The sequence below is a fragment of the Haliotis cracherodii genome, unplaced genomic scaffold, assembly GCF_022045235.1.
Source record: "Haliotis cracherodii isolate W230 unplaced genomic scaffold, xgHalCrac1.p SCAF_9, whole genome shotgun sequence".
Classification (NCBI taxonomy): Eukaryota; Metazoa; Mollusca; class Gastropoda; order Lepetellida; family Haliotidae; genus Haliotis; species Haliotis cracherodii.
The window spans coordinates 52,887,128-52,903,229 of NW_027266343.1; the positions used below are offsets into that span (position 1 = coordinate 52,887,128).

The 16,102-nt window shown below is 42.4% G+C and overlaps 1 protein-coding gene across 1 annotated transcript; it reads right to left on the reverse strand.

Annotated features, from left to right (window-relative positions):
* Positions 1 to 557: 557 nt before the first annotated feature.
* On the reverse strand, positions 558 to 14,849 carry LOC139452883 (solute carrier family 23 member 1-like). The gene is made up of 11 exons (XM_071234519.1): positions 14,410 to 14,849; positions 10,436 to 10,593; positions 9,650 to 9,744; positions 8,559 to 8,659; positions 8,045 to 8,226; positions 6,927 to 7,062; positions 4,774 to 4,930; positions 3,122 to 3,375; positions 1,669 to 1,942; positions 1,220 to 1,315; positions 558 to 929 (listed from the first exon to the last, which is right to left on the reverse strand). Exons 1-11 carry the CDS (start codon positions 14,536 to 14,538, stop codon positions 691 to 693), a joined length of 1,821 nt encoding a protein of 606 aa, XP_071090620.1. The 5' UTR covers positions 14,539 to 14,849; the 3' UTR covers positions 558 to 690.
* Positions 14,850 to 16,102: the final 1,253 nt, after the last annotated feature.

A 16,102-nucleotide genomic window follows, 5' to 3' on the forward strand; every position in this document is an offset into this window, starting at 1 on the left:
CATACCTTTCGCCTCACTCAAACATTTCGTCTCTCTTACACATTTCACCACACAGTCACATCTGAGAATACACAAAGACCAGCTTCCGTGTGAAGTTCACCCTGATTCCCTGCAAAGGACCATCTCGGAAGCTTGACCACTGTCGCCGCTGGGTGAATATGCTATTATCACTGACTTTTGCTATTACCACTGTATTTTTGTATTTGTCACTGACCACTGCCATCTTATCATATACTGTCATTGAATATTGTACAACCAGTCGATTGTGTACTGCCACTGTAATTGCTGTGCAGTAATTTGCGTTGATTTGTAAACCTAGTTAATTTGGTAATACAATTGTTAATCGCATACTATGTTTTGGTTGTTTGTTGATTTCACACGGAGTTTACGTACAGATTCTGGGAACAACTTGGGAATCGACACATGACAGTATGCATAGTTTCACAACTGCATGTAGCTATGTTTATTTACTAGATTAACTAAATACAAAATTTACTCCAATATTCGTATATTAATGGAACAAGAGAAGAATTTTCATTGACTCCTTCAATCAGGGACAAAACAATCTTATGTAGAGAAGTGCTCTCTCAAAGCCAACCCCAACCACCAAAAACCCGAATATGAAATTCATCTTACAAAAATCAAAACACAAAGATGGACATGAAAGCTTTCCAATTTAAAAAACAACAACTAATCACTGTGACTGAAGATGATCATCGGAATGTTGGCGTTTTCGACGGTGCACCCAACATGCTTATCATACGCCGGCATGAACGGCAGTTTTGAGCAACACGGTAGATACTGATAGAGAGCAGTTGTCCAGCTCCAGTCATAGGTTGTAGAGTTAGAGTTGTCATCCATGTCGCTTGTAACTTCGTTCTGACATGCACGTACCTGCCACGCATCTATTCCTCTGTCTTTCCTGGACCCTGGGGAAGATACTAGTTTTCTTATCATTCACAATATTGGTGGATGATACATTTGCCTGCATAGGAAATGATATATTTGAAAATAGATTATGGAAGAGATTAGAGATTTCTTCTGATTATGGAATGCTTTTTTGTCGCATATATTTATTAAAACCGAACATAGGTGTAATGATGTGTAATTAGGCCAAGTTGCGACTTCCTTGCACCTCACATCTGTTGATCCATGTTTCAAAATTGTCATCTGGGATGATATGAGTTAGTACTGATCTTGTTGTACAATGTATACGCACCTCTTGTGGTATTGTCCAGTATTATTGCAATTACACCTCCAAGAAACATAGGAGTTCCAAGAGCTACTTTCAGGACGCTGTCTGCTTCTTTGCTTCCTTGAAGTGGAAACGAAGACATGCGCATTTCTTACAATTACAAAGAGGATCTTCATTTATGAATGATATAGCCGAACACCACTACTTTATCAATGAATTATTGCGCCCTTACTAACGTTTGCCCAGAATTGATATATCAAATACACGTACATGCAAGTACACTAAAGTTTATGCAGACTGTTAAGTTGTTATTGTACCACGACGTTTCTATGGCTACAACACTACATTCTGCGAGGTTTGATAATTACAGTAACCAACTTTAATTTAAATAGCTGAATTGAAGATCGACCCGGTATCTCTCAATTGGCAATTGTAGCCAATCGGGTCGACCAGGTTAAACATCATGTCTGTACCTGTTCTGATTACATCCGGGTACCTGTCGATCCATTCCGGGACAAGGATGCCTACAAAGAACGCCAGTCCGAGGATGAGAAGGTTCCTTGGCGAGTTGAGATTGACATATTGCAGAGTGGACAGACCTAACGACACCAACATCCCGTAGATAACTGCCAGGGCGCCTCCTAGTGCCGGATCGGGGATGGTTGCCAGGACTGCACCGAACTTCCCCACGACTGAGAACAGGACCATGATGAATCCAGCACAGATCAGGATATACCTGTTGGCAGTCTTTGAGGGACAGACAGAAAGGTTTTGCAGAATACGGAGCGTACAGGCACATTTATATACAGAGAGAAAACGACATGCTCACGAGATGTAAGATATATATATCCTGATAACATCCGTGTGTTTGGTATAATGTTGACATCAGCCTACATCAGTGTAAGCACACCAGCTTGACCTGCAAACGCTATTTCTCTGTATTGGATCTCTGTGCATTTATTCAGGTAACAAGAGGAATATAACTGGCATTGTATAATCGACTCTGCTTTTGGCAGATGTTATTATAAATATCAGTGTATCTGGTAACTTACACACATAAACTATATAACTTTTCCCCATTTCCTAAATTATGTAGATCCTGTGGCACACGAGGCGCTCTTATTATTCCTCGCTTTTGACCAAATCCCTCAGTAACATCCCACCCACCCTCTGTATTTCAAAGGGGCACGAGGGGCCCAGTCGTTTGAGGCACCGCGATACGCTGTGCAGAGTTACGTCCCTTGGAAACACCAGAAACCTATGATCATGGATTCGAATCCCGGTTCACCCCGATTATGGTCCGAGGATTGTCATCATAATACCCCCGCTCGTGGCTTTCATTAAAGTGGTAAACGTCAGAGAGCTGTAACACTTCGATCAGAGAGCTGTAACACTTCGGTCAGAGAGCTGTAACACCTCGGTCAGAGAGCTGTAACACTTCGGTCAGAGAGCTGTAACACCTCGGTCAGAGAGCTGTAACACTTCGGTCAGAGAGCTGTAACACCTCGGTCAGAGAGCTGTAACACCTCGGTCAGAGAGCTGTAACACTTTGGTCAGAGAGCTGTAACACCTCGGTCAGAGAGCTGTAACACTTCGGTCAGAGAGCTGTAACACCTCGGTCAGAGAGCTGTAACACCTCGGTCAGAGAGCTGTAACACTTCGGTCAGAGAGCTGTAACACCTCGGTCAGAGAGCTGTAACACCTCGGTCAGAGAGCTGTAACACTTCGGTCAGAGAGCTGTAACACCTCGGTCAGAGAGCTGTATCATTTCGGTCCCACATTAAGCTGACACGTCGTAGTGTAACTTGAATACTGTTCAAAGCGGCGTTAAACCCAACTCACTCACATATTCCATATTTGAAATGCAGTTGGTTTAATAGCGACATGAGCACATCGAGATATTAAACCTTCTGTAAATTTACTCACCTTCGTAAGTGTCATTGCGGCAATGTTTGCACTGTACGAAGTTGTGACATTACCGACACCTACAGCACCAGATATAAGACCTCCAATCCCTTCTAATAAAATGCCTCTGTTAACCGCGTTGTAAGGAGGAGCATCTACCTCGCATGCCTTGGCAGCAGCATAGTAATCACCAACCGATTCAATCAGTGATGCGAAAAATGTTGCCATGAATCCAATGCAAAGAGGTAAATTGAAGGAGGGCAGTCCAAATTGACCTGAAAACAATAATTTGGATTATCAAGAATTGTTTCTATTTGTCACTCCGTATGTGCTACGAGGCATTCGTCCTGTTCAAAATCAACAACTTTTTTCATAGAAAGGCAAGCAATGAGCATACCTTTGTCAAATCTAGTACTGCGAAATGCAAAACCGAAAAATGTACCTATAAGTAATAGTTTTATCATATATTGAGGATATATTTGTGTTCATGTCTTACTAAGTATGTTTACGACACGAGTGTCTAAATTCCGGTATTTCCCGAGTGAGAGCGGGTGTCGTAAACATAGAATGAACTGAACACGAATATAATGTTTTATTTATTACCGAAGATTTATCGAATGGTGTCAACAATCTTCTAACGTTGATTCTAACGTGACGTCATTCAGATCTCACGTCACAATGAGATTCGAATGACGTCAACAATGCCGTCCGGATGACAGAAACAATACACTGTTGTCTCGTGACGTTATATGACTCAAGGGTAATAATATTAGTTATGGTGTCTTTAGTTGCCGTAAATGGCTTCAAAATATTCTGCTATTCTACTACAACACCGTATATGGCAACGGAAGACACCACAACGAATTCAGGATGAAAACTTGACACTTACAACCGGTATAAATGACAGGAACAGTATATATATATATATATATTTCAGATACAACGCTTAAAAACACAAACGTTAACAATGGAATATATAATGCACTAAATGTTAACGTTTAAACAAGTATTATAGCTAAAATGGATAGAATTATTATAAAAATGCCCCATGTTATCAGAAATCTGCGGACCACTGATAGCAGTGCGATTTCCCCTAACGACGGGCTGCTATCTATTCAGGCGTCATTGGCGTCATGCTTATTTTTTTGTGGCGTCATCCTATATCCTATATTACGTTCTATGACGTTGCTATTTGTAAATCCATTGTTCTCTGTAATATTTATTAATAAAGTCACATACGTGGTTTCTTTAAACATCAATGTTTTTGCAGCTCACAAATAATGATATTAAAACACAAAACAGTGTCGAATAACGAATTTCTGTATCAGAATTGTCATGTGAAATATGTGAGGTGGGTGTTGGAAAATCCAAAATGGCTATAACTGACCGTATACGGTCTTATATAAGGCCAGTAAGAACTACCTTGGAATTTTACTGACGGTATACGAGCTAAAATGGGGTTAGTAGTTCTGCTCTCTGATTGGCCAATCTCACTTTGAGGCATAACATACCATATTGGACCTATGTAACTTTACACATTTTAAAATGGTCGTGATATCTTCTATCCACTAAGGTTATACATTTATATTGTCGATTTTTGCTGCACACTTCTGTTCTGTAAACATTCTACTGTTCCAACATCCGATATTGCATTGTTGATTTTATGTTATTACCTGGATACGGAAGATAGAACCAGGGTGACATATGTATCAGTTTTGATTTAGCATCTGCCCGTGCTCGAAAGCGGTGATGATCTGGATCCGAAGGGAATACGTTAGTGTATGTTAGAATCCCCGATATCGCCCACACTGCCAGGATACTCATCAGAACCTGTAACATTGACATAACAAACTTACAGGATATCACACACGCTTTTATTTAATATCAAGCTGTGGTTGCGAGTATTCTTTTCAATTTGCCTGAGGTTGATATGTCAACATTTCAATTTAATGCCAACACAATAAGGGCAATAGCAAGGTAGTTGTACATTCAAAGTTGTTGATTTATTATTATTTACAGATTAAAATGAAAAATGAGGCAAAGAGGGTTTGGGTGATCCTGGTTTGGGTTGTCAGGCTGGTAAGTCTCATCATCAGCTCAGGGCCCTTGCCCCCTCTACACGCAGCCCAGACAGCGAATGGGACTGCTCCCAGGAAGCGCTGCCCAGTCAAACCCACCCAGAACTTTTCGGAGAATGTGAAGACTCCCCAACACTGCAGCCTTCTGCATTACCCAGGTTGGCAGAAGGGCTGTATTCCTGGTAGCAAACCCGGGTACTCTCCCAATTCCAGTCAATAGATTGGGAGGTACCAAACCTAAGGCACCGAGAACAATGGGGAGTCAGACAACTTGGTACTTGGGATGCAAGTGTGACATTTCGAAAGCGAGGTCCGCATACTTGCCATGTTTTTCCTCAATCTTGTCAATCACATTAGTGTCAAAAGGGACAGAGAATTCAATGATATAAATGATTTCATCGGATTTGTCAAAAAGGACAAGATCAAGTTCATTGGCCTGGAAAGGTTTGAGGCTGTAAACGGGCCTATTCAAAAGAATTTGGTATTCATCATTTTCCATTGCGCCCTCTACATATTCTGTGTCGTATCATGGACGAGCATGTAGAATTGAAAAGGCTGGGTGAGGTGAAATGGGGTTTAACGTCGCGGCCAAGATTATTGCACTTATATAGCGACGTGCATGTACGTGTGTGTGTTTGTGTGGCTGCTTGTACTAGTCCGGACTGATGCCAATTTATAGTGCTAGCTCACTGAGATACGATGCCGCAGTTTAACATGAATACCCCACTCAGACACAGTATACTGACTCCGAGACCGACCAGTCCTTGTTTTGGCCCCTTAATGCCGAGCGCCAGACAGGGTAACAACAAGTACCATCTTTTAACGTCTTTTGGTATGACGCGGCCGGGGATCGAACCCCGGACCTTCCGCTCTCCGGGCGGACGCTCTATCATTAGACCACGGAGGCGGTCTGAATTGAAAATGGGGCCTTGTGACTGGGTATTGTTGCATGCAACTTGAGAGAATGGTTGTGTACTGGGCTATTTATCATATTCACTGCATATGCGGATTATATAGTCAAGACCTCCCTTTTGAAACAGGATTTTGTGATTGGAGCGCTCCCTTTCAAAATGTTGGATCCGCCCTTTCATTCCACAGTCAATAGTGTCACCACACGTCACGGTCTCGCCCCATTTGTGAGATACCTTCAGTTGACACAACAATGTACTTCATTTTTTCGACAATACTGTTTAAGAATTGCATTCAGTAAAACTCTCAGTCTAATTCATATTTGAACGAAACCACATTGAAGGAAAACCAAATGGTAGAAAGATGCCTGAAACGGTTGCAAAATCTTTTGAGACCAGTGGGCTTCTCGTTTTTCTCCATGTAACAGAACCCAGGGCAGTCCGACACCAACACAAATAATAAGGACCGTTTGTCGTAATTGGTCGCTGTAGTATGAGGCGTGACGGAAGCGCATTGAAGGAGAGGAAAACAGTGAGTGAGTGAGTGAGTTGGGTTTAACGCCGCTTTTAACATTATTCCAGTTACATCACGGCGTGTCAGCTTAATGTGGGAGGAAAGCCCGAATTGATGCAGGTCTCAGACGTTTACCACGTTGATGAAACCCACGAGCACGGGTATGGTACTGACAAACCTAGAAACATAATCGGGGCGAACCGGGATTCGAACCCACAATCATAGGTTTCTAGCATGCCCAAGGGACACAACTCTGCACATCGAATCGCGGCGCCTTAGACGACTGGGCCAACCGTGCCCCCAGAAGAGGAAATCATGAAACTCACCGGTAACAGCTGAAACAGACGCACTCCTCGTAACTTCCCGTTGCTTTTGCCTCTGTTCTTACAGTTTGCCCGAGTTGGTACCGGTATCTTCACATGACCGAGATACAAGGCGAACACTACAACCAATACCGATCCGCTGAAAAGCACAATAATCGACAGTTTAAAGTTCCGTTAATGATATAACACAGTATTCCTTCAATATGTGGCACACTTGCAATGTACTGTACATAATGTAATGTTACTTTATAATATACATACAGTACTTAAAGGAAGATAATACGTCCATATCAGTAATATGAAGAATTGGGCGATCCTTAACTTCTTTTGAGTAGTATATATGGCGTAATATTTATTGCGATTCCTAAAACCATGATCCTGGCTATATTGCTGAGATCTATTGCTGATGTAACATCAACTATTATCTTAAACGCTATCGTTGCCTTGTAGTTCCCGCAAAATCATCATCAGCAATATGGAAGAATATCGACCTACCGTTTGTACCGAACTACTGATAACTCGATATGTTATTCATAACGTTAATTAAATTGGCTTCAACGTATGTGTTTGTTGTTATGAATGGAAAGTAAAGGTGTTGTGCTATTTCTAACCTCGTGTCTCGATATATCCAACACATGGCCATTGTGGTTTATGCGTCATCTATATGATGTAAGATGTATTCATGCCTATTATATACAAAGGACACTGCTTAAATAAATATTGTGATTATGGCTAATTTCTCACTTATCTAAGTCTAAATTTCATAACAACACAAATAAAATAGGTATATAGTTATCGCGTTTGGAATAGAGGTGATTCAACCTACGGACTGATTTGTGTTTTAGTGTTTGTGACATTAAAAAATATATATAAATTATACTTAAACTACATGTACAAGTACTTGACAAAGGTATGTCAACAATAACTATGGTTAATATTTCAAACTGAACAGAATTAAACTGGCCCACACGATTATTCCTAAGATAAATAGAATCATTTATTGTACTCCCAGGATAACAATGGTTCAGACGAACTGTTTCAATAAATGTAAGTCATTAGCAATAATTTCGAAGATAGTTTCTCCAGATACAGTGTACAATGTCTTTTCGGACATTCCTTACGTCAGAGATAGCTCCCACGAGGATTTTGAATATCGGATTGGTATTTTATACAGAGAGAGGCCAATGAGCGCAATGGTAGGGGCGACGGTGATTGGTCCAACACAACGGAGGAGACGCCCCACCAACCCAGTTCCACCAATCAGGATCTCTACCAGAGACGCAGCCATGATGCTGCCGGAGAGCTACAAACAGAAAAACAAAGTAGAAACCCGAGAAAAAACTGACAATATTTACAGAAATAGACCGAAAAATACATCAAGATTAATATTGGTTAGTACATTAAGTTATATTCCGAATCTGCTTCGGGTAAATTTCAGGTATCATTATTACTGGAAGGCTATTGACCTTCCCCAAAAAGTGAAATGTAATCACGTTTCCTTCATGTCACGTGTGTGTCTTATGACAGAAACACAATAATAGCATTAAATAAGTTCAGTTCGATGTCACTATTTTCGCAGAAGAAATTGCCGTTGGGATTTCAGGATCAACATCAATAGTCTTTTTTTAACGGCACCTGTTTAAGTTTTTCGTCCTGGGTCAGAAGGATTGGATTGGTAGTGGCAGATGACACATTTGGTGATGTTGTAGTGTTGTTTCCATAAATTGGTGCGGTCACTGAAACAGGAAAATCATGTATGGAATTGCCACGAGGATTAATGTGGGCGGTTCTGACACGTACCCGAATTACCGACGCTTTTATCAGATTCGGTAAATGAATGGAATGGATATGAAGATCGAAAGTTCCAGATGAAACCCAATGGGAAGTTATTGTGATTTACAGCGATGACAAGAAGTAAAACTGATAGTTAAGGAGAATTGTATCATCAACTGATAAACGTAGCCACCGAATTACCGTTACTCGAATCGATATTGTTGGGCGTGATGTGTGTTTGGCATTGATCATGCCATTTTATAGTTAACAGATCGATTTGAAGCAGAAACCATGTAAGGAATTATTGATATGGATTTGGAAGTAACGGTAACTCTATTACCACTTGGCTACGGTGAAGACGAAAAGGTAGTACGGAAACACAAAACTTCAGTCTTCAATACTTGAAATAGAATCAAGAAATACCGTGATGATTAATTAACGAAGATAATTGCATGTATGCTAATAGTTATACTGTGAAAACAAGCTATTGCGCCGATAAGGAATATAACTTACATTAATGCCAAAAAAATCAAAGTGCGCTTTTAAAGAAATATTCATTTTGCTAGCGATAAACATCATCATTGAGTTTTGATGCATGTCTTTGACGCTTACAACTTTGCTGACAAACCCCGAAACACGATCATATGAGAATATCGGTATTGAGAATATCCCATTGAATATACGCAAATACTTCGGTGAGCACCATAAGCTTGCAATCACTAGGTATGACCTTGAGTCTCTTGTTTCTGACGACAAAAGGGGCGGTCGGGTAGCCTAGTGGTTAAAGCGTTCGCTCGTCACGCCAAAGACCCGGGTTCGATTCCCGACATGGGTACAATGTGTGAAGCCCATTTCTGGTGTCCCCCCGCCGTGATATTGCTGGAATATTGCTAAAAGCGGCGTAAAACCATACACACACTCTGACGACAAAAAAGAAACTTAAGGTAAACTACCGTGAACACTATCCACACATTTCCAACTGTCGCTCTTTTGAACTGCAAGTATGACAGGCAGGAAAACGGATGATGGGCCTTGTAGAATAGGCAGTCTGAATAAAAATACACAACATAACCATTTTACTGACTTTAAAAAGTTGAAAGCACGTTAATTTAACTTTCCATTTCAACAAACAATATTTGTTTTAACACCTACACTTATCTATCATTACAAATGATGTCGACACATACGGCTTCGTTATATCAGGAATTAAATGTCTGAATCCATTACTGGACATGCTGTGGATATTGACATATTACTGTTGGCGTGATAACACATGCTCATTTAAGAATTACAAACTTGTAAACCATACATTGAGTTTACACGTTGGACAAGGACCAGACCGTTGGAGTCTGCTCTTTGTTGTTTAACGCCGCACTCAGCAATATTCCAACTATATGACGGCGGTCTGTAAATAATCGAGTCTGGCCCAGACAACCCAATGATTAATATCATGAGAATCGATCCACGCAATTGAGATCGATGACATGGATCAACCAAGTCAGCGAGCCTGACCACCCGATCCCGTTAGTCGCCTTTTACGACAAGCATATTCGCCATTTACGGCAAGCATGGGTTGCTGAAGACCTATTCTACCCCGGAATCTTCACGGGTCGGAGTCTGCTCTGCATATACATGAGGTACAAAGCCTGCAACTGCATAATTGAAACACTGCTATGAGAGAATGCATACAAGGTGTAGATGCATCTAAAGTCGAGCATCCTCCCGAAATATTTCCATACCGAACGCCCAATGCGGTCTGAAGTATTGTGCAGACACCACACATGAAAAGTGATGACGAGAACAACGTTGTTCTTATCGGACTGTCGTACTCGGCGCAGATCCCATCAGCCACAATGAATGGTATTGCCAGTGACGCCGGTAGACACATCAAGATGTGCTGTGAATAAAGAATTTCATGAAATATACTGTGGGAAAATAAACGTTCCTGTGCACAATATAATAATCACATAATTTTAAAAAATAATTGCCATAGATTTTTCAGAATCGTGCATGATAAACACGTGTACAAAGGTTTTGCCGTGAGTACACATCTTGCACGTGCATCCCAGACATGAGTAATCGTATTCGTTACACATTTACAGTAAATCACAGAGTAAATCGTTGAAGTGTTTTAACTGTGAAAAGAAACTTTGTTGACTGACAAACCTCGTAAACCTTTCTGAAAAACAATGACCCGAGGCATCCCTGGCATAAATTCGATTAGTTCAAGGACTGTGAGGAATCGATTATAAGACCACAGCATCCAACCAAGTCGTCCAGTTTTAGTCCACTTTTGCTGACGCTTCATCAAACTACACGCCTGGGATGGACAAGACAACATCTAAGATTCAGGTTACAGGATTGGAGGTTTGTCATCCTCACATATGAGTCCAGGTTTCATCTTCACCTCAGAGATGGTCCTATGTTGTTCAACCTTCTACACTCGGTGGTTTGAGCGTAAAGGTGTGGGGAGGCATCACTGCACATAACAGGACCCCTCTACTGGTCATTGATGGCGCATTTACACATGCACGGAACCGTTCCTTCAGAACCCACAATCATAGGTTTCTGGTGTGCCCAAGGGACGCAACTCTGCACAGCGAATCGCGGCGCCTCAGACGACTGGGCCACCCGTGCCCCCCTTTCCTTCAGACCCAGGGACATGATTTCACATTACAGCAGGACAATGGTCGTCCTCGTGTTGCACGTGTTGTCACAGGCTTCCAACAACAGAACGAGCCTGGCCAGCTGTTTCGCCAGATCCGTCTCCCATCGAACGTGTGTGAGATGAAATGAACACCATTTGCGCCAACGTTCAAACTAACCAGTGACGCTGGTCCCACAATCCTTCCTCACTCATCTTGTGTCGTCCATGTGACAACGTTGTCACACTTGTGTCACTGCTAACATTGACATTGAGATTATGTCCCACATCCTTGCCTCGTTTACGAAAGCTGCGGAATAACTTGTTTTCATCATGATTCTTGACAATTCGATAATGAAGAGTCTCCGCGTTAATCATACCACGCCCTCCCATTATGTTAGCCAGGGTGGAGCGATCTATTGTCTGACATGATTCTTCGTGTGAGTTTGTCAATACCCTGAAATTCCAACAGAATGCGAAAGGACGGATAAGCATAAACATGTGTGGCTTTAAATGTATTGCGAGCCTTCAGGCCTGAACTCTTAAGTCCACATAAAATGGGTATTCTGGAGTTTGTCTCTAACCTGCATCCAATTTCGTGGATCGATGCTCATGATATTAATCACTGGATTGTCTGGACAAGACTCGATTATTTACAGACTGCCGTCATATAGCTGGAATATTGCTGCGTAGGGCGTTGAACAACAAACCAACCAACCAACCCTAAGTGTGCTAAGGCCGTACCTTCCATGAGAAAGATAATAACTCCTCACCAAAGTAAACTGACCGATCCTCTCTCTCCTACCTTGCCACGTTTCAGATAAAGTACGTTGCATTTGTCCAGCCCAAAGGACATGCCAACATCATTAGAAAAGGGAAAGAAAAGTTTCTTCACCGTCGCTAAATGTTCAAGTTAGTGCAATTCATGTTCTGTGTACACAATAACTACGCTGAATCGCCTGAAATATAAAACAATAAAAAAGGTATCGTTGTGAACTTCTATCAAAGGAACCCGTTCCCACTGTCACTACATTCACAGTAACAAGATATGTGTTTCTTTCGATGTATACCTACAAACTCGCGTACACTCCCGGTAGCAAAGAGTATGGCTATAATATTATGATAATAATTATACAAAAAATATTTCAACAGATGAAATCATCATCACTCAACCCTTTTTTTACTAAGGACTTTGGACATGTTATCGTTCATACACACACGTAATCCAAGGTTAGGCTGTGACTTGACCCAGAGTGTAGTTAACCAACTCATGTATGGTGCTGACAAACATGAATCTTGCTCTTAGAGAATCTAGGAATCATAGCAAACGGATAGAAAGGAGATAAATATAAGTGACAAACATTTCCATCATTATAAGAAATCTCTGCTCAACCAGCACTTTGTGAGTCAAAACCCACTATGTTTTCATTTTGGAGGTTTCTAAAAGTATCATTCGACACGGGACTGGGAATACAATAGATTGTTTCTCTGTTCCAACAAGAGTAGGACCGTCTCCGTGGTCTAGTGGTAAAGCGTCCTCCCGGAGAGCGGAAGGCAGAGGTTCGATCCCCGACCGCGTCATATCAAAAGACGTTAAAAGATGGTACTTGTTGTCACCCTGTCTGGCGCCCGGCATTAAAGGGATAAAACAAAGACTGGTCGGCTCGGAGTCAGTATACTGTGTCTGAATAGGGTATTCATATTAAACTACGGCATGGTATCTCAGTAGGTTAGCACTATAAATCGGCATCAGTCCGGACTTGTACAAGCACACACACACACTCGTGCATGCACGTCACTATATCAGTGCAATAATCTTGAACGGGACGTTAAACGCAATTTCACCTCACCCCACCTTACAACAGTCATTTCACAAGAATCCTAAGTTCTGAATAGCAAAATAGAAATCAGTGAAAAACTATTTGTATGATAGTAAGCTATCTCGCCGACATTTACGGTCATAAAGCTTGGCGCTTTCATGTTCATATTCCCACCCATCGAACAACTTCAGAGTCACTACAGGATCCCTTTTGTAATGATAATTTAATTGCTTTGCAGTTCTTAAGTCTGGCGAAAATGCACGGTGTTCTGCGGAAAATAAAAGAAGCCATTGTTTGGGAGGTAAAAGGTCATTCGTTCAACGGAATGAATGTCAGAAGTGTGTCTTTGGTTCACATGTAATGTGTTTTTTTTTAATTCCTAAGTGTCAGCGATCTCTAAGCCATATAGGATAGTATGCTTTACTATTGCGGTAGTTAATTTGTAATGGATCGTAATGGCGTACTCTTACAGACTTATTAAATATGTCATACGCAAAATGCCTCTTGTTCTTTGTTCAACCTTTATGACAATGACACATCAATTGGGATTGATCGATGCTGACTTTCAGAGAGATATTCTACCCAAAACCGTTGCTGCAAAAAACTCATACAGTCTCAGAAACTCGGTGTTCCTCTCACAAGACTAAGACATTCGTGTGAATCCTTTTACCCATCGTGTATCCGATTGTGGAACTCTATTCCGTTATCAGGTCTAAATTCTACGATTTCTTGTTTTAAAAATTCTTTACAAAAGCACCATCCCACATTTTGTAAATACCAGGGAGAAGGCAATCTAAGTTTGAAGAACGTGTCCCCAATCCCGTTCACTCCTTGTGAATAAATCTGTTTAAATCAGACTTTCTTTACCGAGTTCGGAAAACAAAGTACCTGTCATCAGTGCCCTAAGGGCGGGCAAACCTATATTATCGCGGGAAGGTTACTTTGTGGTGCGATACGGGCGGATTATGTTGCATGCATCACCTCCTGTTTGGGATCACGCATACTCAGTATGAATACTACCTAGGCTGGGTCCGGAGTCAGTATACTGTGTCTGAGTGGGTATTCATGTTAAACTGGGACTAGCACTATAAATCGGCATCAGTCTGGACTAGTACAAGCAGCCACACACACACGTGCACGTACAAAGTTAAACAACTGTGGATAGTCGGTTACCTCTGCATGTACACAAACAAACATGTATACTATATCGTATATGTCACGTTGTCACGGGGAAATATATATGCCTTACCTGTAGGGCTGCAGTAATAGTGATCGATAGTGGAGGAGGTTTCGCCAGTGTATAAACCAGTGTTCTCTCGTGGGCATTACCGTTGTCTGGAATCTGCTCAACTTCGTCATCGGTTTCCTCAATCTGCATTGCTGTCAGTCTCGGCAGACTATTTGCTGTTGGTTGTCTCACTTTACTTTCCAGGAGTCGTCTCCACACTCGAGTTGCTCACAAAACAAAACAAAACAAAACATCTCTCAATATGACGGTACCTCTGATCCACTTTACCAGATAAAATCTCAATTCACATTAGGGCACCTCACGTCAGTTCGATCAGCACACTAGGGCACCTCACCTCAGTTCACACAAGGGCACCTCACGACAGTTTACCACACTAGGGCACCTCACCTCAGTTGACCACACAAGGGCACCTCACGACAGTTTACCACACAAGGACACCTCACGACAGTTCACCACACAAGGGCACCTCACCTCAGTTCACACAAGGGCACCTCACGACAGTTCACCACACAAGGGCACCTCACGGCAGTTCACCACACAAGGACACCTCACGACAGTTCACAACACAAGGGCACCCCACGACAGTTCACCACACAAGGGCACCTCAAGTCAGTTCACCACACAAGGGCACCTCACCACACAAGGCACCTCACCTCAGTTCACACAAGGGCACCTCACGACAGGTCACCACACTAGGGCACCTCACCTCAGTTCACCACACAAGGGCACCTCACGACAGTTCACCACACAATGGCACCTCACCTCAGTTCAAACAAGGGCACCCCACGACAGTTCACCACACCAGGGCACATCACGACAGATCACCACACTAGGGCACCTCACCACGCTTGGGCACCTCATGTCAGTTCACCACACTAGGGCGCCTCACGGCAGTTCACCACACTAGGGCACCTCACCACACAAGGGCACCTCACGTCAGTTCACCACACAAGGACACCTCACAGCAGTTCACAACACAAGGGCACCTCACGGCAGTTCACCACGCAAGGGCACCTCACCTCAGTTCACAAAAGGGCACCTCACGTCAGTTCACCACACAAGGACACCTCACGGCAGTTAACCACACAAGGGCACCTCACGGCAGTTCACCACACAAGGGCACCTTAAGGCAGCTCAATACACTAGGGCACCTCACGGCAGTTCACCACACAAGGACACCTCACGGCAGTTCACCACACTAGAGCGACTCAATGCAGTTCACCACACAGGGACCTCGTCGCTTCTCCACACTAGGGCACCTCTCAGCAGTCTTTCATACCAGAGAAGCCCTTGCCAGTTGTCAAGAGTTCTTTTCACAACAGGGTTATTCAGAGAGATTTTCCCAGTGACACTCTACCCACGAGCATACCTTCCTAGTATCTTCAAGATGTGTTGTAAGACTCGTGCTGGGGCATCCCACCTTAGTTGCTTTCAGAAGCACACAACATCGCTGAACCTCTGAGGCTTGTGAGTTTGCACTCTTATCTGCGTTCAGCCTATTCAGCTATTCATATTACTTTCTATTCATCGTAACGCTACAGTGCTCGCTTTCCATTTCAAAACTCTCGACCAACCTCGTGGAACCGTGTTCACCAAAAAAAAACCTAACTCAAATTAACACGTGTTGACCAAAGATATAAACCTCCAGTGACGTCATCCTTTTGTTCTCCAGTAGGATTAAATTTCATGCACA